The sequence below is a fragment of the Aulonocara sp. 'chitande type north' Nkhata Bay genome, linkage group LG9 (assembly GCF_057382095.1).
Source record: "Aulonocara sp. 'chitande type north' Nkhata Bay isolate Kocher_YH1m ecotype deep benthic linkage group LG9, A_spYH_male_GT1.1, whole genome shotgun sequence".
Classification (NCBI taxonomy): Eukaryota; Metazoa; Chordata; class Actinopteri; order Cichliformes; family Cichlidae; genus Aulonocara; species Aulonocara sp. 'chitande type north' Nkhata Bay.
Window position 1 is genome coordinate 9,056,525 of NC_141352.1, and position 25,704 is coordinate 9,082,228.

A 25,704-nucleotide genomic window follows, 5' to 3' on the forward strand; every position below is an offset into this window, starting at 1 on the left:
CATGATGTGTAACTTCCAGCTCCTTCACTGCGTCTGTTTGAAGAGACGCTTTGTTTAATTTGGCCAATTATTCAGATGCTGATTAACTACAGAAAGCGGCTGCAGACACACTGAGTCTTCATCTGGGCCACTTCAGCTCAGCTGTGTCACTGACAAATGTGTTGGCCCAGGAAGAGGAAAAGCTGCTCATGAGATGCAGAGAGTTTGTGCCAGATGCAAAAGAGAAAAACACGTAGGTGTTTTTACCCCAGACATACGGGAAATGTGGGTCACAGTCAAGCAACACTCAGTGGTGTGTGTGAAAACACAACATCGTCTATCAGAGTAAAAATAACCTGTAGTGAGTGTTTCAGGCTGAAGCCTGTGCTGCAGATACCTGCTTCCTGTGTCAGCTTGGAGCTCGTCACGTATTCTGCAAACTCCACTGAAGGACAGAAAGTCAGTGATTCAGATTCACGCATGACACACTCCACAGTGTCAGAGCTGTGGACAAACACGTTAATCTCATTTCATGACATTAAATAACGGATCGCTTATTACAGACAATACTTCCTATCAAAGAGAAGACATCAAACTCGATCTCGCACACTTTCTTTCATACAGGGATCTCTGAGATCTCCGTCTTGGAGACACTTTGAGGAATCAAACAATCAGAGTAAAGCAGGACGGCTCCATCGGGCCTCCCTGAAACAACATCCTCACCACACGGAGGAACATCAGCACACATGAGAAGAGGCTGAACGCTAAAAACATGCACATATGAGTAGAAGCAGTAATCTGAGCCTGACTCACCGGAGCTCTCCTCAGTCTGACGCTCGGCCAGCAGAACTGCAACAGGAAACAAAACCACCATCATCATCGTCTTTATCTTTTACCACAAACTTCCAACCATCGTGGTTTCTGCCCTCACATGCTGCTGTCTCACCTCCAGTGGTGTCAATCGTGTTGGCTTCATCGCCTGAAGAAGAGGACGAGAAAAAGAGCGATTAACAGGAAGTAACGTTTAGTGACATCACAGAGAGACAGAGGCCGCTCACCGTAAGGACCGATGCTTTCCCGAGGATCATCTACGACAAACAAAGACACAGACGTCACTATGATTGTTCGTGATCACGTGGTCACACACGCCCAAAATACTTTAAGTAATCTAATTACATCCAGGAAAGTAAGTACAGAGTGAAATGTCACATTTATGTAAGCTGGCCGAATGAAACGTACTCGTTTAGATCAATCACACTTTCCTTCATTATGAAGTTTAAGAAGTAAACTTTTGATATGTTTCAGCTGCTTTAACTCAAAATGATTCCTTCACGAGTTTGAAGATCTGACAACAGATTCGCTCTGTTCCTTAATCTGGACACGATTCACTAATCGATCCTCTCAGTTTATCAATCATCTCATTTCTGGGTCTCCACATGCTGTCAGCTAGTTTGAGGAAAAAGGACAGTTTTCCATTTCGGGGCATTTTTGAAGGACCTCCATACACATCACCATCTGTCCCATATATCCTCCCTTTCACCTCCATCTTTAAACCTCCACCCTGACCCTCCACCCGCTCGAGAAGAATAAGAAACCTTTTTTTAAACCCGCCTGGTTGTTTAACTGACCTGGTACAAAGCTGTCCTCTGCTGGCGGAGGGAGGGGCACAGCAGCTAGAGGTGGAGAATCAGTAAAATGAGTTAAAGCACACACACACACACACACACACAGACACACACACACACACAGACACAGACACACACACACACACACACACACACACACACACACACACACACACACAGACACAGACACACACACACACACACACACAAAGATGTGTGGAAGAGGCAGAAGTGTGAGCTGTCTGAAGTCACTCGCTCCACTGTAGTCTTAATAAACTCCAAATATGAAACAAGCCTCATGCCTGATGAAACGAACAGGACAGAAGCTCACTACCCAAGCACGGCGTCCCATCATGCATTGCACTGAAGGAATAAATGCAGAGAAGAAGAAGCAGAGCAGCGATGCAGCGTCCCTTCACTCCTCCAGCAGAGGGCGACCTGCCACATCTGGACTGTAGCAGCTACGAGGTCACGAACAACAAGATGAATGGGTGGCAGGTGTGTGGCGGCTCTTTTAACCTGCTGGGTGGATATCCTGGTCTGGAGCCGATTATCTCTCCAGAGTTTGGCTTAAAAAACAACAAAGTGTGACATTTTCATCGATCTCTCATTTGCAGTCCGCCTTAACTTCGATACAGAGTCTGCCCAGAAGGAGTGTGCTTCATAGAGCCTAACATGAACGACAGTTACAGCGCTGCAGTCTGCATCAGGCTGCAGCCAGCCCTGATACTAAACGTGGCAGGTTTAAGTTTCAGAGCTCTAACGTGCAGCAGTCATTAAACAGCAGCAAAACAAAGACTCTTTCTGTTGCTCTCATGTCTCTGACTTAAGCACAGCTCATTCTATTCACTTTGGGTCTAATGATCGGCTAAACGCCTGCTCAGTGCCTGAAGCAGAGACACAGAAGATAACCATCACTGCCATAACTGCCATCTAAAAGTCTAGTTTTAGGTTCTGTTAAGCCGGCCTGTTCCTTCAATGCTGAACACATTATTTAAAAACCCCTGGAGGACTGAAGTCACAGAGCTCACTAATAAACTTCTGCGTGTGCTTCAAAGCTGCACAGGGAGCAGCGCTCCACTGATGCACTCAGAGCTTTGTTTGATTACATCTTTTTAAAAGCTACAATCCAGGAAAGTGACACAAAAAGCAAATATTCAACAGAAAATGGTGTCAGTCAGTGATAACTGCTGTGTTTTTGTTCTTCATATTAACGTGTGAAATGTAAACAGAAATACAGATGCAGGCGTGAACATGTCATCATCCAGAGGCAGAAGGAGAAGGTGGAGGCATGCAGCAGCAGCAGCAGCAGCAGCAGCAGCAGCAGCAGCAGCAGCAGCAGCACCAACCTTGGATTTCAGACTCCACATCCTGAGATCCAGAAGCTGGACCAACCACACACACACACACACACACACACACACACACACACACACACACACACACAGAAAGAAGCCATAATGTTACCATCATGACATCAACAGGTGAGGGAGCCAATCAGTGACCTCACAGGTGTGTGGGGCAGCAGGTAACGTCAGCATTCAGACTCATACAGGTGCTGTGGATACGACGCGGCCACACACAGAGCAGCTTCACTTTCAGCCACGTGGAGTCGACTACATGCTTTTATATTTTGTGTTTGTCGCTCTGTCAGTCAGGTTAGTCCTCATGTGACAAACGACTCGGGCGGCCTTAAACTCTTCAGAGACCTGCAGGTCTGGACCTTAAACCTTATTTTATTCTATCACCAGCTCAAACACTTTGTATGACTGATCTGCTGCTCCCAAACTTATTTCTCCTTCAGGTGACTGGACTGAATTTGTCCTTCATTCAGCAGACTTGCTCACGCGTACCTGATTCGCTCTGTCTGGGCGGAGTCACGGATGGCGCGGCCTCTGTCGGCTCGACGTCTCGCGGCTCTGCAGCTTGCTGATTGGCTGTTTCAGGCTTGATGGTTTCTTCAGTTTTTAACACTTAAAGTTTACAGGATAAAAAGAGGAATGACTGAAGTAAGATTAAAACATGCTCAGTGTAAGCATCATGTGTGATTTATGACAGGTAAAAGCAGACAGTGATTATATTCTGAACACCCGTCAGAAGTCCAACATCCTCCTCCATCTTTTCAAATCCAGGTTAGAATCCAGGTAAGGAAGCCGCTGAGCATCACAAACGGCAGGACTATGATGTTTAGGAGCATTTATTTCAAGTCAGGTTCTATTTAGTCAAGCATTAAATAGACGCGCTTCCACTTATCAGGGTTGCTGGAGATTATCGCAGCTGTCATAGGGCGAGAGGCGGGTACATCCTGGACAGCTCGCCAGTCTGTCGCAGGGCTGACACACAGAGGCAGGACAGCACTGGAAGCAGATTTATTTATCCATTAAACTCATTTACTGGTTTTAGAGGTACTTTTGTAAATTAATGTTTAACGTCTGTCCAAATGAACTAAACCATAAACAGCATGCATGTATTATAGTAAAGAGTTATCTACTGAAGTTGAACTAGTTCCAGGCTGTACTTCCATGTAATACCAGTTTGTACCACAAGATGGAGCAAAAAGGTGAAAAAGTTGAAAACTAAGTTGAACAAATGTGTTTTTAAAGGAAAAACAAGAGTTTGTTGATGCTTTCTGACTTCCATTTTGATACAATTTAACTCTGTACAATTTTTAATTCTCACAGATTTATAAAAATTGTGACGTTTGAAGTTTTTTCCGACTTTGAAGTGGAGAAAAAATAAGAAATAGCAGAAGTGTCTGTTTGTCCTGTCATCCGGTCTGCACAGGAAACCGTTTTTGTTCCATGCAAGTGTGAAATCAGCTTCATCCTGTTTGCGCCTTTCACAATAAAAGCCTCTATCTCCACATAAGATGTTTTAGGAAAGTATTTACCACGGCGTCTGAGATAAACATTTGACTTCAGAAACATAATTATTGCCAGTCATGAATTTGGCCCGTACGGGGGTCGAACCCGTGACCTTGGCGTTATTAGCACCATGCTCTAACCTGCTGAGCTAACCGGCCACAGCAGTGTAGAGCTGACAAGACAAAATGACTTAAACCGAATCACTCAGACTCTAATGGCTGTGAATGCTAGCATTTAGAAACCTATTAAACAAACTCCTGATCGCTGAACAAAAATACAAAAAACACTGCACTGGCTGTAAAAAAAAAAAGGCATAATTATTCATTAAATAGTGTAGTAAAATAATTAAAGATAAACTTATACAAAGTGTGGCTTTCATTCAATATTTCCTTCAAAATTTCTGCATTTAAGGAACCAAAAACCAAAGCGAGATCATCTAAGTGCAAAAGTTCGATTAAAGATCTCTTTCAATAAATAAAACGTATATTTCTCTATAATACTGATGTCAACGTGAACATAATAAAAAGACATCAGTAGTTCAGCAATTTTAAACAATAGCAAAGAAAATGAGCGGTGACAGGAAGTACGCTGAGAACAAATCAGGTTTCCAGCAGAGCTCAGACACTAGCAGACTGGTTGTACTGGGCAGCTCCCACTGTGGAGGAGCTCCAGGGTGGAACTGATATAGAACTTCAGTGTGAAGCCGGTCAGGCTTTGTTGGCAGGACACGGAGACGCTCGCAGGTCCAAATCCACAGGTGGGAATCAGGTCAGCTCCCAGGAGGTTTTCTCAGGTATCAGAAGAGAGTCAGCAGAGCCAGAGGGTGTGTGTGTGTGTGTGTCTGTGTGTGTGTGTGGTGTGGTGTGGTGTGGTGTGGTGTGTGTGTGTGTGTGTGTGTGTGTATAAACTTACCTGTTTGCTTCTCAGGTGTGTCTCCTACATGCAGCCTCTTTGCTTCTTTCAGTCCTGTTCAGTGTTCAGGATATAAATGTTTTAAAGACCACGCCAAGTTATTTACAGCTTTTTATTTGACAATTAAACGTAAAGCGAGCTCTCGTAAAACAGCGCCTTTCCTTCCAGATCTGATGAAATGTTAAATAACTGTTTACAAATCAGCTTTAAAGACTCGTTTAGACCATAATAAGCTTTTAAAAATCTCTGTATTTCTGATTTAAGGCCAACAATGAGGGACGACTGATGTGAAAAAGTAGATATGTACACATGGGAAACTTAAGGAAAAATGGTTCTCGTCCCTTTGAGAGTAGCATACATAAAAACCAGACTGCAGCACTCAGAGAAGAAGATGGGACATAGCAGAAGGAGGAAGCTCTGAATTGTGTGAACTTTATATAAACCTGATTTGGTCTACAGCCAAGTGTGACAGTGCCTTTAAAAACAAAAAGCGGGGTTTCGTTTTTAAGACGTTTAACCGACAGCAGCAGGGAGCTCGGGAGTGCCAGCACCCCGATAATCTTCCTGTGGAAGGAAATCTGAGCTGATAGGATCGAAGCAGCAAGCACACGGTGAGCACAGAAGGAAGCAGTGGTGGCTCGAGATAGCACTGAGCAGAGGAAGAGGGATTCTGCCCTCGTTGTTAATGCTCAACAGGCTTTGCTGTTGGACTGTTGGGGATGTTTGCATGTATTTTGGTTATGGAAAAAAAACCCTCTCTGCACCAAGCAGAGACCTCCAGGGTCTGCAAGGCTTCACCTCAGCTAATCGAAGACCCTGAAGTGGACTTTTGGACCATGTTGATGCTCTTGGAGCCTTTTAATGACGCTACCTGACCAATAACATGCTGTGCTGCAGTGAGGTTATTGTACTAACAGACCATCCAAGAAGTCTGAGCTCCAGCTTTGATGAAAGAAATAAGTGTGATGCTTCCACAAATTCTCTGGATGCACTTGATAACCCAACTCCAGCCTCCTGCCCAACCTGAGACCACCTCCACTGCCTTTAAATAGCACATACACCTGCTCTGTGTAGGGACTGAACCCATAACATTGCCATTACTAGCACCACGCTCTATCCCACAGAGCTAACAATAGCTTACACGAAAGAGGCTTTAACCAACAGGAAAGGAAGCACAGAGAACAAGTAAAAGCTCTCCACTTTGCCTATATGGGAGTCAAACCTGTGACCTTGTCAGAGTCAGACCTATTTGTCCAGCTGACCTCCATGTTGTTTTTTTGGTGCTGGAAGGAGACACAGCTTCACAGAAGCATCAGTAGGTTGGTTAGCAAGATGCTAACATGTTCATCCGTAACAACACAAACCTAGTCGGCATAAAAGACATGAAACTTTGGCCCGTACGGGGGTCGACCCCGTGACCTCGGCGTTATTAGCACCACGCTCTAACCAGCTGAGCTAACCGGCCACCCTGCAAAGCAGCAATGAAATGAAATGTGTTGTTTCGTTATTGATAATCAAGCAAGTGAGAATAAGTCAAACAGCTTGCTTTCTACTGCCATTAAACAGAGAGAGGTAATGAAACAAACGGGGTTTAAAAAAATTACACGAGTCTTTGTGTCTCTAAAAATGAACTCATATTGTAGCTTTTTCATTTTTATTAAACCACGAGAAAGAAACCATCTTAATGTGATGAGCGGGATTTATTCAGCAAACATTTTCTCACATTTTGGAGGAAAAACAAAATAATTTCAGAGGCTGTGAAAGTTTCTTTATTCAGCTCACGACACGTGACTTCCTGATGCTTCGTCACTACACAACAGTTATTACAGGTTATTTTAAAAGCCGGTGTCCTCGAACATCCTTCACCACTTAGATCCACTACATGACTTTGAACTAAAGCTCAACACTTACAATTCAGACGCCTTATACTGGCTCTCATCCTTTGAGCAAAAAACATGATAAGAAAAACCATAAATGTCACATCATCAACCAAAGTCTCATAAAAATGAGAAAAACAAAGACAACATAAATCTCATGAAACTGGCCTTTTGAAAATCGGCCTGTTTGAAGAGGTCTGCAGCACTGAAAGAGCAGCAGTAACACAAGGGAAACAATCTGTGGGCCACATCTGTAGATTAATGGTGAATTTGCCCTGAAGCCACGCTACTGCTTTCTGTGCATCAAATACAGTCATGTGTGAGTGGTTTGGCTTGAAATACTAATTTCTAGTTCACCACAGTTCCAGCTGTGTGGTGTCTGTATCACAGTTAAGACTGAAGACTCTGGTTTGAGCCCTTAATGAAGGTGTAATGTCCTGTAACTTTGTGAATGAGCAACAGAAGCAGAACACGTTGGAGGGAAAACATTTTAAACCTCTGTTGGGGATAAAACTTGAAGAGGGGTTTTTAATCAGATTGTCCGTTTGTATTTATTTAATTTACAAAGGAGACTCAAAACAACTGCCTGGATTGCAAAGTGTGTTCAGACTTGTGTTCAGCATCGTCTTTGCTGGGTGGTTACAAGACCTTCAAACCCCACCGAGTAGCTTTTCATCCGTTTCCCGAATATGGGAGCTGAGGCTGGCAAATCAGAGCCATGACCATTTGTGAGGTCATCACTTTGTGCCGTGAGGCATTTTCTTCTTCTCTTCTAAGACGCTCTTCTCTCTCCTGACCGCCGTCATGGTCACTCTCTCAGTTATCTCACCTTTCACCTGCGAACTGTTCAGCTTCCTCTCCAGTAGCACTCGTCTCTTTAAGCCATTTCCTTGTCTCACCACGCCCTCTTTCGCCAGCCGCTCCACCTCCATCTTCTCCTTTTCAGTTTTCTCCCGCTCTAGCTTCATCTTCGCTGCCCTCTCCAGTCTTTCCCGTTCCATCCTCTCCCTCTCGTTTCTCTCTGTCGTTTCTTTTTCTACTCTTTCTCGCTCTAATTTCTCCTTATCCTGTGCGACTCTTGCCCTTTCTTTGGCTAAGCGCTCCTTCTCTATCCTTTCCTTGTCTATCTTTTCTCTGGCGAGTCTGTCTCTTTCCTTAACAAGCCGTTCCCTTTCCAGTCTTTCTTTTTCTGCTTTCTCCTTGGCGATCTTCTCTTTCTGAAGTCGTTCCTTTTCTTTGGCGATCCATTGTCTCTCCAATCTTTCCTTCTCCGCCTTCTCCTTCGCAATCCTTTCTTTTTCCAATCTTTCCTTCTCCTTGGCGATCCGTTCCCTCTCCAATCTTTCCCTTTCTGCCTTCTCTTTGGCGATCCTTTCTTTCTCTAGTCTTTCCTTCTCCTTGGCGATCCTTTCTTTCTCTAGTCTTTCCTTTTCCTTGGTGATCCTTTCTTTCTCTAGTCTTTCCTTGGCGATCCTTTCTTTCTCTAGTCTTTCCTTGGCGATCCTTTCTTTCTCTAGTCTTTCCTTCTCCTTGGCGATCCTTTCTTTCTCTAGTCTTTCCTTGGCGATCCTTTCTTTCTCTAGTCTTTCCTTGGCGATCCTTTCTTTCTCTAGTCTTTCCTTGGCGATCCTTTCTTTCTCTAGTCTTTCCTTGGCGATCCTTTCTTTCTCTAGTCTTTCCTTTTCCTTGGCGATCCTTTCTTTCTCTAGTCTTTCCTTTTCCTTGGCGATCCTTTCTTTCTCTAGTCTTTCCTTTTCCTTGGCGATCCTTTCTTTCTCTAGTCTTTCCTTCTCCTTGGCGATCCTTTCTTTCTCTAGTCTTTCCTTGGCGACCCTTTCTTTCTCTAGTCTTTCCTTTTCCTTGGCGACCCTTTCTTTCTCTAGTCTTTCCTTCTCCTTGGCGACCCTTTCTTTCTCTAGTCTTTCCTTCTCCTTGGCGATCCTTTCTTTCTCTAGTCTTTCCTTGGCGACCCTTTCTTTCTCTAGTCTTTCCTTCTCCTTGGCGATCCTTTCTTTCTCTAGTCTTTCCTTGGCGATCCTTTCTTTCTCTAGTCTTTCCTTGGCGATCCTTTCTTTCTCTAGTCTTTCCTTCTCCTTGGCGATCCTTTCTTTCTCTAGTCTTTCCTTGGCGATCCTTTCTTTCTCTAGTCTTTCCTTCTCCTTGGCGACCCTTTCTTTCTCTAGTCTTTCCTTCTCCTTGGCGACCCTTTCTTTCTCTAGTCTTTCCTTGGCGACCCTTTCTTTCTCTAGTCTTTCCTTTTCCTTGGCGATCCTTTCTTTCTCTAGTCTTTCCTTCTCCTTGGCGATCCTTTCTTTCTCTAGTCTTTCCTTGGCGACCCTTTCTTTCTCTAGTCTTTCCTTTTCCTTGGCGACCCTTTCTTTCTCTAGTCTTTCCTTCTCCTTGGCGATCCTTTCTTTCTCTAGTCTTTCCTTGGCGACCCTTTCTTTCTCTAGTCTTTCCTTCTCCTTGGCGATCCTTTCTTTCTCTAGTCTTTCCTTGGCGACCCTTTCTTTCTCTAGTCTTTCCTTCTCCTTGGCGACCCTTTCTTTCTCTAGTCTTTCCTTGGCGACCCTTTCCTTCTCAAGTCTCTCCCTTTCTAATCTTTCCCTCTCTGCCTTCTCCCGCTCTGTTCTCTCTCTTTCTTTGGCAATGCGTTCCCTCTCAAGCCTTTCCTTTTCAGCCCTCTCGCTTTCCACTCTTTCTTTCTCCTGTTTCTCCCTCTCTGCCTTTTCCCTCTCCACCCTCTCTTTCTCCATTCTTTCCTTTTCTTCTCTAGCTGCCTTTTCTTTAGCAAGCCTCTCCATTTCCAGTCTCTCTTTTTCTGCCTTCTCTTGAGCTAACCTTTCTCTCTCAGCTTTCTCCTTGGCTTCCTTTTCCAGCTTGTCCTTCTCAATCTTTTCCTTTTCTATCCTCTCCTTCTCCAATCTCTCCTTTTCCAACCTCTCTGCCTCCTTTCTCCCCTCTTCACTTTCCCTCTCCTGTCTGAGTTGCTCCTCAGCCACCTCCAGCTCCTTCTTCTTCAGCACCCAGACTGCCTCCCTTGCTTCCTCCTCTTGGGTGAGAAAAGCCCTAATCTCAGCCACTGCGATGCGAGCGATCCTCTTGGCCTCCATCTTCTCATGGATCGTCCTCAACTCGTTCTTCAGAGTCGAACGCAGCATGGCGCCTCGGACGACGTGGTCTGAGGCTTGAGGTGAAAAGTCTTAAGATTACTGTCCACATGCTCACCACTACGACTCATTAGTGTGCTGGCACACAGCAACCAAGGAAATGTTAGAGATGCAGGGGAGATGTTAGGGTCAATTTAAAAGCCACACAAATGGGGTCGACTGTTTAAGACTTAGGATTATGTTGCTTTTACAAAACATCCACAGAGTTCAATTTATTAGAATCAAGGATTAAATTATCCCTGTGAAGAACTCGTCAGTGTGTACGACGTGAGACTCGTGAAAATCAAACTTTATCCGATTTAAATTTGGCTGATTTCACCTTCATGGTCGTTGCTTTCCTACCTCTGGGCAGCTTCCACTACTGCTGGTATTTCCTGTTCTGACCGCTTGTACTTTCTCCACTGTCTCAAAACAGCAAAATCTTCAACTTCATCTTGTGGAAGAGAACAAATTAATAGGGACAATTCTGGCGAGGTGTGGTGAGGCTACAGCTCCAGAGAGTGTAGGTGGGTAACATCTTAGAGGCAGAAATAAAAAAAACAGTCGATTCGTCACACAGATTCCTAGTTCAGGCGTTTTCCTCTGAATGTTCTTCAGTTTAAAGAGTCGGGACTTTACAGTAAAGTCTGTCTGAATAGTCTTTCTCTGGGAGTTTAATTTCATGGCGCGCAAGTTGAAAAATGAAATAAAAAGTCTTGCTCGTGACGGACTAGCTTTGGGCTCGGACACAATAGACTCTGAGTCAGAATAGCTCTTTTAGTCTCTTGGTTGTAGCCAGAGACCCAGAATCAGAATCAGAATCAGAATACTTTATTCATCCCGAGGGAAATTAGCAGTCATCACCATCTTTGCTCTACGACATGAAATTTGGGTTAGAGTTGGAGGACTGCGGTGAAATCACAGACAGGAGAGGGCAAGTAGCCACTTGCAGGGATGTCCAGTGATGGAAACCGTCCAGGGGTGCAAGGGAAGATAACCTTGAAGCTGATATCAGCCAAATTTTAAATGACTAAAGGGGCGACCACGATAGGTATAACTGACTGTGAGTCACAGCGGATATTCGAGGCTCCGGTGTTTACTATCCTAGCATGGGTTAACTAATGGCACCCTTTGCTGTCACTGGCAGTTGCTTCAATCACTTACGCCCCTAAAATTCACACTTTCTGCATTCTTTAGTTATAAAATTATACACAGTACAGGACACTCTGGACATGCAGTCGGCAGGTTTTAGTACCTCGAGTCGTGTTCTTCTTCTCAGTAGCCTCTCCTGTAACCTCTACTAATAATACACAGAAGGAAAAACAGCCCATGACACACAGCAGTACCACAAATTCAGGCACAAACCCACACAGAGGGATCACTACCTTCTGGGAGTTTAACCTCAGCATCAGTGGCCATTAACACCTCATCTTCTATGAGGACAAACAAATCAGAGAGTTTGATAGTGAAGGTCTACTTGCTGATAACAGAAAGCCAAACTAGCACAGCAAGCGGTGCAAACAACAAAAACTTGACAATAAAAGAAAACAGCGGCGATTTCAGGCGTCTCAGAGTGACTTCTGGCACAGAGTCTCTCTTTTGACTCTGGTTTGGTTATTCTGACTGAAACTAACATTTCTGAGCTTCATGCCTCACTGGTCTGAAATAACTTCAGTGATCTTGTAACACTTCAGTCAAAGCTGAGGATGTATCCACAACTTTTACTCGAGATAAACACTCTCAAACACGTAAAAACATTACTGTATTTAATGGTATTAGTGTATTTCAGAAGCACAAACAGAGCCACTAAACAAAGTCATGAACGACCTCACTCTGTAACAAAAAGGCAGACAGTTAGAGAGTTAAGGCTGTTATGGGCTCAGTTAGTCACTCAGCATCAAACGGAGTCGTGCAGATACCTTTCCTTTTCCCTCTCTTCTTCACCTCTTTCTGCTCCTCTGCAGGGTTTAGGAAGCAGACACACCTGTCAGGTGAGCGCACGGCAGGCTGTGAGCTCACACAAACACAGTCTCTGTACACTACCTTTCCTCAGCCTGTCTCTCCTCACAGCATGGCCTTTTAACTTCTTATCATCTGAACCGATGCACAGAATAAAAGGAAGGTAAACACAATCAGCTGTGACAAAAACAAATAAACAAATTATGCTCGTGCAGGTTTTTCCTGCACAGACGAAGTTTGTTGAACCTTAGGAGGAATCAGACCGAGATCTTAACAGGTTGTCTGCGAAGGTTCTCAGTCACCCAGGTCATCATCGTAGTCTAAGGAGCTCGGAAAGAAAAGCGTCTGGACTTCTTTAGTTTTGTTGAAGACGTTTCATGCGAGAAGCTTCTTCAGCTCTAAGAGCAGCTGGTGGAGAGTCCCAGGATTTAAGCCCTAAAGAAGTCCAGATGCTTTTCTTTCCAAGCTCTTTAGACTATCTGAACAGGTTGTTAATCAGACTTTCAGTCATGCATAAAAGACATTTACAATTCAAGTTTCCATAAATAACAGGACTATTTAAAGACACTGCTGTTAAATGAGACAACAAAAATCGATTCAGGACATCATCCTTATGTTTCACTCCCTAAAAGCAAATTATAACTGAGGTGAAGATGCTCTTATGCTTTCTTTACAACACCATATAATACGAAGGTTTGAAGTTCAAACACTTACAAGTTTAGATTTTAGAAAAATTCATATAGTAACTGTTTAATCTGTTCACCGTCCACATTTTTTGTTGATAATTGGCGAAGCCTAGATGTACGAGGCCACCGTATAGAAAAGAATTAATGCGTCTTTGATCTGATCTGCACTTTATTACTCATCACAGGTGACCTGCATCCTCTAGGTCAGTGTTTCCCAACCACTGTGCCGTGGCACATAGGTGTGCCGTGAGAAATGATTAGTTGGTGATTAGTACTCTCAGTGACCAGCGTGAGTGACAGGCAGAACAATTACATTCTCTTCCACTAGAGGGCAGTACAGCTACTGACCCAGATGAAGGCCCTAACTTGGGTAGTGGTCAGAAAAAAGCAAAAAAGGTACACTGGGGACAAACCGAGCCAATTCTGCGGCGCCTGATCCGTGGGGGGAAACGATCAGTATGCTGTTTGTGACATTTTTGCTCAGCGGTGTACAGTGTGATTTTTCTAATGTGAAATATGTGCCGTGGCTCCAAAAAGTTGGGAAACACTGCTCTAATCGTCTGCAGCTTTGAACACAACAAAGCCCAAAAAGTGATCCAAAGGTCAGAGGTGAGAGGTCAAACATAAGATGTGCACATTAGTGTTTTACAGGCAGAGAAATATAAATGTTGTTAAAATGCACAAAGTGTTAATAAGAAAAGCACACAAGCAGCGGCTGATGACCACCTGATAGCTGACGTTAGGTTAACTGAAGCCAGATTAGGTGACGATATCGGGCTATGTTGAGCCTGCTGTGCAGTGCAGGCATCAGAGGCAGCATCTGACCAATCAGAAACATGGACGTGTCTGCAGAGCGACCGACTCTCCAAACAAAGACAGAAGCAGCGTGTGTGCATCATGTATATTAATAAAGTTTATTTAAAGCCAGGAAGGGCTGTAAGCTGACAGAGTCATTATTATCACAGCTCTCGTGATGACACAGTTACAGCTAAAATGACATTAATGAATGTGAGATATTAGTGACTTAACCCTTTAAGACCTACCATAGAACCAAGTCCGCCAGAGCTTATATTATAGTTTTACATGCTGTGGAGCCATTTTTGGAAGCATTTCAAGTTGCTATACATCAATACAACAATTATAGCCCAGATTTTAATAATATGTCTGCATTAAGTGCATAGTAATTACATAAATTGTAAAAAAGTGCAATAAACTACAAAAAAATTGAAAATCGTTTTTGTTTTTTTAACATATATTTCTAGTTAGAGAAATTTAAGAGGTTTATCCCTGAAAACTGTAAATACAAAAAAGTTGCACAAAATAGTTTCCCACCACAGGAAATTTATTTTGAGTGTCTTCATAGTTTTATTTTTGAAAGACACCAATTTTTATATAGTGCAGGAAAAAAGAAAATAAATATTATACTGCAAATTTGCAAAAAAGCAGCATATGCATCAAAATAAACTATTTCCAGCAGTGCAATATGAGTCCTAAGCATCCCAGAAACGACACAGAAAGTCATAAAGTCAAAGGTAACTTTTAAAAACACCAGTATAGGCTCATGAGGCCCTGATGGTAAAAAACTACATTTCTGCGAAAATGACGTCACTTCCGGTTTCGGGCAGGACATGGAGGACATGCAATAGTTCGCACTGACGTCTATTCCAACGTAGGAAGTGTTACAAACAGCTGATCGGATCGGCAAAGCGTGTTTCTGGAATATTATGTTTTTGTTGCTGCAAGTGCTTTTTATGCAGTTTTTGCAAAGCTATATGTGGAAGGAAACCGTGACCGAGGACAAGCTGATGGCATAAGATGTAAGTACAATTCCTCCGGTTCCATATGCAAAACAAATTATTGCGCTAGCTCACGTGGTTGCAGAGCTACCGGGATTTTAAAATAGTTACGCAAAACAGAGCGTGCCCGCTCTGACCGGCTCTAAAGGGTTAAACCTGTGCAGAGTTTAGAAAGCTGCAATCGTGCTGATGATAAATGGGGAACAAGTAAAGAGAGAAGTCAACACATACGAGCGGTAAGTGCTCTATTTTAGGATTTCATGCTGAGCTTATAGAACAGTGACCATGTTTTTACACTTAACAATCTTTGGTCCTCTTACGATCCACGCTCTGAGTTCTGAGGGGTCGTGGCAGGACTTTGGTGAGAGGTGGTGATTTCATACTAGCTGATTATCTCAGCAATAATCTGCTGTGAAGCAGGTGAGGCCAGCAGCACAAGTTACCACAAACAGCAAACCTTCTTTATAACCCTGGAAACTCCCGAGTGACCTCACAAAAGTCCGAGTTATGTTTCTGCGCCACTGGTATGAAATGACTGCAAACTGATCAATACGTAACAACGCAGAAGCACACACCACAAATAAAAACTACTCAAACTACAGATTTCTGATCAGTTTCAGCAACGTCGCCGTAAAGATTTTAAAACTGACCTGAATGAAACCACGTGATGGACGCTCACATCACACCCCTGCTTTTTGTTACCGTGTGCAGAGAAAATAATCACAACAGCTTATGGGCTCACATACATTACGCACTAATGTGTTTGTGCAGTAAGTCCAGCACTTTACGATAAAATAAGTCATAAAAGGCAAACATTTATGCTGCGTACAAAGATGAGAACATAAAGGTGAATAAAGAGGATAAACGCCCTCTGTGACATCAAAGATCGTGTCCTTGAGTTTGTATAAAACTGATCTGTGACGACAGACATTTAAGGATAACTGATTTTATATAACGCTTAGACCAAAAATGTAAACATTAATTAACAAATTAAATGACTAATATGTTGAATATTTCACTGGTAACTGCATCATAAATTATACAGAAATGAATAAAGGTGTTTATAGTTTCAGAAAACGTGACAATAATTACTTTCCCTTTTGAATAAATTTAGTCTGAATTTTTCTATTGAATTATTTTTTATTTGTTTCCCTTTGACTGGTTGTCAGTGGTGTCTTGTAGTATTTTATTTCTGTATTGTGAATTATTTACTGGCTTGTTTACTTTGTTATCCTGGCACTTTCGACCCTCCGTACGGTACAGCTACAGCACCAAAGCTCTCGCTTTGTTCGCGGTCGGTCGCTTACGTCTTCTGTCTGTTTAAAAATGTTATCATGAATGAGAGCGGAGGTAACAGCTGGGTTAAATTCAAACTCGTTATCGTCCCTAAAAATGAATTTCCTTCAGTTTTCCTCCAGTTGCCACTAGCACCTGCTTTACCGTTTGACCTCTGACCTCGCAGGACATTTTTATCTGATGGAGAAAATCTGTTAATGTCAAACAAACGAATCCCGTAGATCGATCGTTATCTGGAATCCCTTCAGCCTTCAGCTCTTCCTGCTTGTGGTGTTTCGGATTTATTAAATTAAAACTCGGACCAGTCTGCCCTGTTTGGCCTCCTCCAATCATACTGGGTTACAGCACATCCCAGTCTGGTCGGGACCAGGCAGCCTCCCTACCGCCTGTGTCTCTGCTTCCTATTGGTTCTGGAGGTCCAGTATGACCCCTTTAACCTCCCCGTCATCCGAGGAGGCTGTCCCGCCCTCCTCCTCCTCCATCATCTCAGAGGCCGCCGCTTCCTCCTCCTCACCTGGCTCTAAGGGCGAGGACACTACGTCATAAAGGAAGGTGAAGAAGCCATAGATCCAATCAGAGCCCTCCTCAGCTAAAATATTAAGAACCTCCTCGAGCGACTCGGCATTCGCACTACCGCTGCCATCTTTGGTCAGGCCTGACGGAAGAGAGAGGAAGAGAAGAAAAGGGACGGGTGGAAGTGCAGAGGGATCAAAGGAGGAAATTATAAAGGAAAAGAAGTGGAAATGATGCGATGGAGGGAGGATGGACGGGGGGAGTAAACTGGAACAAAAAAGTGTGGTAAAATAAATAAATACAGGGTGATGAGACGGGACAAGAGAAAGATAGTGAGTTAAAGATGAATTATAGACATTTAATAAAGATTTTACTTCCTGTCTCAACCACGTCAGATGACCTCTGACACGACGTCCGCTCAATAAAAACGAACAGAGGCGGCCACGTTCCTGCTAAGACTACTTCAAACACGACATCTATAACACAGCTTCCCATTAAGACTTCATACTGCCAGCGGATGCTATCAACACTCTGTTGTTATTTACAGGAGGTTGCAATACTTGCCTGGCCCTATCAAAACACAGACTCAATACATTTCTTATTTCCGGTCATTTATCACCTGTTCAAACTCTGGATGTTTATTTTTAACAAAGTTTCAAACAATGAGTTGGCAGATTGATCTAAACACTCAGGTTCAAGCTGTTTTTTCTATTCTTAGATCTGTGTGATGTCACAAGGAGGGTTTTACCTGATATGGTCATTTCACACAAGCCCCACCCACATTGCTTAAAGGAAGCAGATACTATGGCTCAGATCAGACATAAGATGAACTGATGGGGTTGCCCACAGCCCAGACAAAGAAGGATTATTCTAAACTGGGAATCATGCAAAGCTGCCGTGGTAGAGTCTGAAAACACCACCTCCTGTTTGCACTCTCGGTTACTGTCTTCAGTTTACTGGCAACAAAACCTAAAAAAGTAAAAGCTCTCGGCCTCATAAATAATAAGATCATCTTTGAAGTGAAAGACAGAGCAGAAAACTGATCTTTGAGATACATAAACAGGTTTCAAATGAAAACTTCCGCTTTTGTTGAAGGTAATGACAGTTGTTGAGAAACTCAAAGAAAAGTGTCCAAAAAAAAAAAGCTTCAAATCATGGAAACAGAAAACGATGCCTGCAGCAGATCCATTTCTACCTGAAGATCAGAGGCGGGCTGTGCTGTGGTTGGTTTAAACACTCGTTTTCAAACTGGAGACAGCTGCGTAATGAAGCCGCTCTAGTAGCCACAAATGTTCACAATCCTGTCGAGGTTTTGTAAAAGCAGCGTAACACTAAGTGCTAAATCTGAACCAGTGAAATAATGAACGGTGTTTAAGGCCCGTCTGAGACCTCAACACACTAAATTTAAGTAGAAGTGAGGGAACATGGTCTGGTTTTCTAGTTCTACTTAGGTATGGAAATATTCAACAGTGTCCCTTCAGCACTCTGATCATTGATGTTCTCTGTTTATTGTGCAGGATTTGTGAAACTCCTTGGCTTTACAGAACGTTTATCCTTCCATCCATTTTCTCCGTATGTTGTTCGAGGTCATGGTGGCAGCGAGCTGAGCCTCCCTTTCCTTGACCTCTCCTTGGACACACCCTTCAGCGGTCCCAAGCCCTCTGAGACACATAATCTCTCCAGTGCGCCCCGTGGTCTCCACCCAGTAAGACTTGAGCGAACCACCCAATCTTAGAAGTGTCCAGCAGCAGCAGCTCGAGCCAGAGCGTCTACCGAACGACCCTCTGTCTCAGAGAAAGGCTGAAGGGCTGCTGTGCCAGCTTTCTGTGGCTTAGGGATTCGTAATAATATGCATATGTAATGTATAACTTAACCATGAAAGAGGAAGTAGAACTATGACAACGTACCAAAAGGCCAATTCTTATAACATCCAGATGTTCAGCTGATGTCTGTTTACTAATTACTTGAAGAAGCTTGACCATGACGTCCTGCTCTCATGTGGGAAAAGCCTACCTCACTTTCTCTTCATGCTGGAGATCCAACCCTTACTGACTGTCTCATTTTTTCCCAACCAACCAGCCGACAATCAAAACTTTGCGCCGCGTAACTACACCCTGAAACATGACAACACGCCTGCTGTGTCTCACGACCGTTTCAGACCTTCCTCTCTTGATTTATAAATTCATACTTGACAGATTTTAGCAACGACCTGCAGGGACACTGATACAGTAGATCAGGCACTTCTCTGTGCCAGCGATGGACATTTAAACTGTCAGAACCCTGAGCTGCAGCTCATTTTCATTTATTTTTATTGCAGTTCTGCAGTCATCTTTATATTTGCATGCTTCCCCTGTTTCACAGCACCGTCTCTCAGGGTTTTTTCCTCCATTAGCAATGGACTCGTGGCCCACACACTTTCATCTCTGAGCATCTCGTCTGCGTTTGCAGTCACGCTGCTGACTCTGTGTTAAACCTGAGCTTTGTGGCTTCCTGTGATGCTTCAGCTGGTTTTAAGCTCAGTTTATGTTCGACGGGTTAATCTCTGAATCCGAGGCACTGTCACACGTCTGTAAACCACATCAGGCAGGCAGAAAAGCGGGCAGCAAACAGCAAAATTAAAGCAGACTTGCCAAGCAGAACTTTGGCGTCCTCCACGTCAAAGTCTCCGTCTCCGTCTGTGTCGTAGGCCGTCAGTTTACCTGGAGGAGGAAGAGGAGATGAAGTTCAACCAACAAATTCTGAAAAACACGAAAATGTTTGTGCATGCAGCTACCAGAGTCAACTGCAACACTTTAAAGTTCTCTGTGTCTCATATTTTCTATGTGCCGCTCGTCTTGGATCGTACTGAATAAAACTTTAAGCCCTTGTTGTAAATTTTGGTTATTCTAAGAGTCGGATTCAAAGCGCCAGAAAAAAAAGAAAGGAAGGAAAAATGCTGGTCTCTGTGCTGGCATCACGGTGGCTACATCTGTGTCCATCCATGGTTTGCATTCACCAGTTTTGTTAAGATGGTATCAGTTCTCTATTTGGTGCCATTAAACCACAGCAGAGGAAGAAAATGTAATGAGAGGATGTTACTACAAGAGCTCAGGTGGTGAAAAAGGACAAAGGAAAATGTAACAAAGTGTGTTTTTGATGTTTTTCATCTCTCTGCAGCATGTTAGAAATAATTAGTTCTTTATGGTTTAGCTGCACATTAGTGAATCAGGCCTTCGGTCTTGTTTCGGTCATTTTCTGTCTGATGCCGTCACAGGGCCGGCTTCAGAGTCACAGCAGTGGTAAATGAAGCTCTGACCATGTGACAGAAACAGACTAAAAGCATCCTCTCTGGGTGCAGCTTCACTGCTGCTCTATCAAATAAAGGCAAAAATAGTCACAAAAATAAAAGCATGCATCAGTCTGTTAAAGTGCACAGAGGAAGTGTCTCTGTTAAAAGAGGAAGGATGTGGTGATGAGGAGAATTCTGTCTGTTATAAGCAGCAGCCCCACCGATCAGACCCCGACTCAAACCACAAATCGAAAGCATTTCAAATGCTGCTGTTTAGTTTTGTGGACCTCTCAGTTAGCCGGACCACCAAAACCTATAAAACAGTAAAATATAAAACGAGCACCTTTAGTCCCATCATATTAAATATTAAAGAGAAGGCAGACATCTCTACAGCTGCCAGCTCAGAGACCAGGCCACAGGCAGGAGCTTACCAGGCGGTAGGCCGATCTCTTAACCTTTTAACTTTCTATTTCATTTTCATAAAACCTGTCCATACTGAGTTAATAAAGGCTCTATTTCCATTCCCTCCTGATGCCCCGTGACAGTAAACGAGGTAGACATGTCTCCTCGCAGGACAAGATAAGATTTGAGCAGAGACACTCAGATCTATGAGAGAAGTGAACGAAACAGAGAGGAAGTCATGCAGGTAACTACGGCTCTGCCAGTTCCTGGATAACAGCTGCTCACCTGGAGTGTTTGCTATGGATGCTGGCTGCCACGTGGTAACCAACAGCGTACACGCGCAGGCGGCCTACACTCAGACACAAGGTGACCACCTCGTTTACCACCACTGAAAGTCACCCGGGAATTCACAGAACCGTAGTTACCAATGCAACTTCCCTTACATTAACTCTCTGTACAATCTGGCAGAGCTCTGCCTCTAATCAAACTCTCTTCATCATCTTGGACACAACTTCACAGCTGCTGTTTGTTCACATTCTGTCAAAGGTTCATTTTAAACTATTTTAAAAGCAGAAACGTGATTCTTCCACCTGCAGCTTGCAGTCACAGTGGGCTCTGATGGAATCAGGGTGTAATACGATGGATGGGGATGTGTAGTTATGGCGGGTTAAATGTTGAGACTGTACCTTGTAAAACTTCAGAAAAGTTCATACGAAACTCCTTAGCTCTGGCTGCGTGCAGAGATAACACAGAGAGAAGAGGAAGAAGAGGAGGGAGGAAGAAGAGGCCACAGGAGGTTAAAGCATTGCAGAGTCACTGTTTAGATCAGCACAGTCATTACAAACAGTTTATGGCTCTGCTTTACAGTGAAACACCTCCAGCAAAGTGAGAGGCTTTTATTGTGAAGGGCCGGGGTGTAAACATATGCACCGTTTACACAGCAGATAAAGACTTTATTACACAGATCCCGCTGCACAGAGGAGATATCAGCCTGTAAGGCTCCACCAGTCACTCTGCTTTCAGTTTCCTTCTTGTCCGAGCAGATTGTGAAGTCAGAGACACTTTGCCTCACAGACATTAAACAACCTTTTCTGCTACAATCTTCTCTTATTTACAAAATGCAGTTTGGTTCATTTAGACAGCAGCAGACTTGTTTTTGTCCCCGACCATGTTTTAAACCGGTCTGCCCAGTGAGTCACGTTATCGAACGATGGTTATCAGCATTAGAAAAAACAAACCTTCCAGGACACACACACACAGACACACACACGCACACACACACACACACACACACACACACACACACACACACACACACACACAGATAGACACACAGACACACACACACACACACACACACAGACACACACACACACACACACACACACACACACACACACACACACACAGACACACACACACACACACACACACACACACACACAGACACACACACACACACGTTGCGTGCTAGCTGCAAAAACAAGTACAACCACAAATTCTGTGACTCTGCCCACAAAAAGCCAAAAACAGCAGCCGTCCCCAATAAAGTTGTTTGTGCACTTTCCACCACTTCCAGCACACCTGACTGATTCAGTGAGTCTCTGTGCTTCTATTCAAACTGTCAGAATTGTTGACCCATCAACCTGAATCCAATTTGGGGACAAAGGTAAACGTGGCAGAGAGGTGAGGTGGCGAGCAAAGTGCTAGCGTGGCCAGCTCATTTAGAAACATATATTTTCTTGTAGCTGGCTGTCGGTCACTAGCATAAAATCCCAAACTCAGTTGCCTAGTTAACCCTCTAATGTATTTAATGCACCCTCAGAAGCAGTGTTGGGACTAACGCGTTATTAAGTAACGCGTCACAGCAACTACGTTATTATTGGTAACGAGCACGGTAACTAGTTATTATGCCAAAGTCAGGAACGCGTTACTCGTTACTGGGATAACTGGGCTGGTTATTCGTTACTTCGTGTGGTGGCTGTGGCGGAGCTTCCACAGATTCAATAACATTAGCACGTGGTGGAGGCCAGCAGGTGGATGAGGGAAAGGGGAGGCTGGAGGAGGAGAGACCAGAGGCGGCCGCTGGTCCGAGTGTGAACTGAACTTCAGGTAAGAAGTTCTGACCTGCAGTCTCTCTGGGTCAGATATAAACCAAGTGTAGGTGGAGTTTATTTTCGTTATTCTGACTTTTCCGTACTGCGTGCTAGCTAGCTAGTTAGCCTGTCTCACTGTGGTTATCATTTCCATACAATGAAAGCTCGTAACTGAGAGCTGAACAGGAAGTTGCTCACAGCTGTGGCCGATGTGTGTGCACAATGGAGTCATGATGTCTACAGATACAAGGTCGTTTATCAGTCTGAGGAGGGAAGTTTGAGATGAGGATCAGTTTGTAATGTGACACAGCAGAGTCGCCGTTTTCGCTGTTGTTACTTTTCACTTAAAAAAGCGCATTTTCCCACAAAGAACTGGAACCAGGGTCTTGAGATCAGTCCGCTGTGGCGTTGTCACGCATCCTTGTTGCTTTCAGGTGTGCGAGTCACGACAGGTGGCAGCCGTCTCCTGGTTTCAGCGTTTCCTGTGCAGATTTTATGGACGGCGTTCTTTAACCTGGAAGCTTAACCCTCCAGTCTTATTTTGAGACTGATAGCTCAGGACTGCTTTGCAGAAATTGTGACTCGACGATGAACTGATCAGAACCGCGTGATCAAACAGCAAAGTTGGCGTGACTAAAAAACAGTCAGAGCCCAAGAAACAAAACCAAAAACATCCCCCAAAACTACTTTACTGACCCTAACTGCAGTCATGAGCTCAAAAACAGAAGAGGAACTGGTGGCTGTATTTCACATTCAGTCATTTTGAAACTGTAGTGATTGTAAGACGTGACCAAAAGTCTAGCGAGCACACATTTCAGCAAACTTCCCTCTGGCTCTTTGACGTTTATCTTGGGTCCGTTTTCTCCGGAGGTCGTCCAAAGCTCCAACCTGGCCTCGGATGGCATTTAAGCTTTTTGTATGCCAGGATGAAAGCTGTTAATAACCCAACCGACCACAGACCACAGCAAACATGTGTATTTCCAGGCCACAAGCTCACTTCCTCCCGCTTGTCTCACTCCTTTTGGTACACACACCAAAAAGCATCACTGCTTTAAGCTGCAGACACTCAGAGCTCCCCACAATCGGCTAACGGCACATTGAAACCATTCAATCACAGCACGCATGTGTGGAATACATTTGTGCACACAGATCAAAACGCTACTGTACTTTTGAAACGCTGTGTTTGTTCACGTCTGACTGAGAGGAAGGCGCTGTGAAAACTCGGCATCAAACCACATGAAGAAGTCACCGGGTTCCTGTACAAAAACCACTACTTTGACATTGTGTTTCAGTGTGTGTGAACGCTGGAGACCCAGACAGAAATGCTGCTGAGAACCAAACCAAATAGGCCAACAGATGCACGTCTCCTTCTCTGCACACGGCGGGACTCCACAAACGTTCTCACGCTGCTCTCACGTTGGAGGCGAACCCGAAGGAAGAGAAAGACTGCCAAGGATCGTCGTCTTGTAACATTTAGATGTAACCGTGACATGATCCACTGTGGAGAGCCCACAGCTGAGAATAAACCCGATCAGTGGACAGCACTGTGATTGGTCAGGTAACTCTGCGTCAGGATAAATGATGGTCCAGGGTCAGTAAAGACATGTTGGGTCGTCTGTACCGACCACAGTTAAATTACTTAACTCGGAAATATTTTTTTATAGTTTGGGAGCAAATTTGTGAAAACTTATGAAGCAACAGCGACGAGGTGGTGCTGCAGCTCAGCAAAGAGGCGGGAAAGTGAAAGATCAGACAAAAGATAAGGTGTTTATCAAGCTGACATCAAAACTTTCAGTAAGTCTGTTATCAAAGCATCGGATCGAGAAGAACAGGAGTGGTCTGAAACGCAGAGCCTGAAGATGGCAGGAGGCCGTCTTTCACGCGCAGGAAACTGATCTGAGAGCTGCTTTAGCGCTCTGGAGTGATCAGGTGACCCATCGACGGTGGCCTGGGTTTGAGTCCGCCCTGGGTCATTCACTGGGTGCCTACAAACTGAAAAGCCAGCTTTCTCATGATCACAGAATCTGCTTCCTCATTGTCATCTTTAGAAGCATCACGACATCATCGTGTCGACAAAGCGTTTTGGAATTTTGTGTCGTTTTATCAGAAACGGTGTGTAAACAAAGACAATCTCATTTTATGTGAACTTCCTCTTCCTCCTCTTTGTGGATATTAAACTGTAACAGCCGGGAAACGGCCACACTAGTTGGACCGTCTGAACCTCCAGGCGCTGCCTCAGTTCGATGTTTGAACAGATTATCACACATCCCACTTTCACTGCATGTGACCAGCGTGCAGTGCTGTTACTAAACACGGCCTGCTGCTTGGTGAGATGTTTGCTGACTGAAGCAACGTGTGGGGCCCCCACACGTTGAGCAATTCACCCGAGCTCACTTTTATAATCACAGGATAATCTGCATGTCATCTTCATTCAGGAGGAAGATTAAGATGAGGTTTATGAAATGCTGAATGTCTGCTTTACTTCTGCAAAACAACCACATCGACGCATGTTAGCCACTTCTCTCTTCTGCCAGAAAACAATCCCTCACTGCTTTTAGCTGTTCAAAGTCTGCACCCCTTCAAAATAAAAGCTTCAGGAAATTGGGCACTGAATCAATCATGCGTCTGCTTCCATTAAATTACACCATGTTATCACACCCGCCCTCCAACTCACCGATCACGGTGTCGTAGTCCACGATGTCGAAGTAGACCACGGCCACAGAGCTCCAGACTCCCAGCAGACCCAGGACCACAAACCAGGTGAACACGGAGTACTTTGGGCCTCCACCTGCATCTCCTCCGCCTCCTCCCTCTGTCCTCTTTCCATTTTTGCTCTCCACCGGCACCGTCTTCCCCTCTGCAGGTGTGAAAAGCTGATGTTAATACCAAAGCCAGTTTGAGTAACATTTATTTCTTCTTTGAACGTGTCAACTGAGGCACGATCGCGCCTGCTGCCAGATTTAGATCAGCAGTTAACGTGCTGATAGCAACAAACTCGGTGTCACCCACAGACAGACAAGATCACACAGCACAGAGCTTTGTTGTTGAAGAATGAAGTGAAATCTGAGCATCGGGGCCACGTCTTTATTTCAAACCGTCGCAGAGAGGACGACAGCGCGCAGGTTCAAATCTGCACCACTGAAAATAAAAATGTTCTCGTGCAATAAGTTTTGTGTATTTCACAAAATGTATGCAAACTTTCATCGTCACAGCACGAGCTGGAGAACAACGCTGGTGCTGATTGATCGCCAAACAAAATGCAATGACTGGAGCAGGCGTCAA

General features: G+C 44.2%; 1 protein-coding gene across 18 annotated transcripts in view; it reads right to left on the reverse strand.

Annotated features, from left to right (window-relative positions):
* unm_hu7910 (un-named hu7910) overlaps nt 1-25,704 on the reverse strand; it is a 42,584-nt gene that overhangs the window by 9,742 nt on the left and 7,138 nt on the right. For 3 of the 18 annotated variants that reach the window (XM_086305628.1, XM_086305619.1, XM_086305618.1), the window contains 9 exons: nt 25,097-25,279; nt 21,013-21,057; nt 19,287-19,355; nt 16,658-16,798; nt 12,450-12,500; nt 12,326-12,364; nt 11,792-11,839; nt 11,662-11,706; nt 5,442-10,444 (listed from right to left, as the gene is read on the reverse strand). In XM_086305628.1, coding sequence (XP_086161754.1) covers nt 7,995-10,444; nt 11,662-11,706; nt 11,792-11,839; nt 12,326-12,364; nt 12,450-12,500; nt 16,658-16,798; nt 19,287-19,355; nt 21,013-21,057; nt 25,097-25,279 — 3,071 coding nt within the window. In that variant the 3' untranslated portion in view covers nt 5,442-7,994. The other 15 variants (XM_086305637.1, XM_086305630.1, XM_086305631.1 and 12 more) reach the window with 14 other exon arrangements.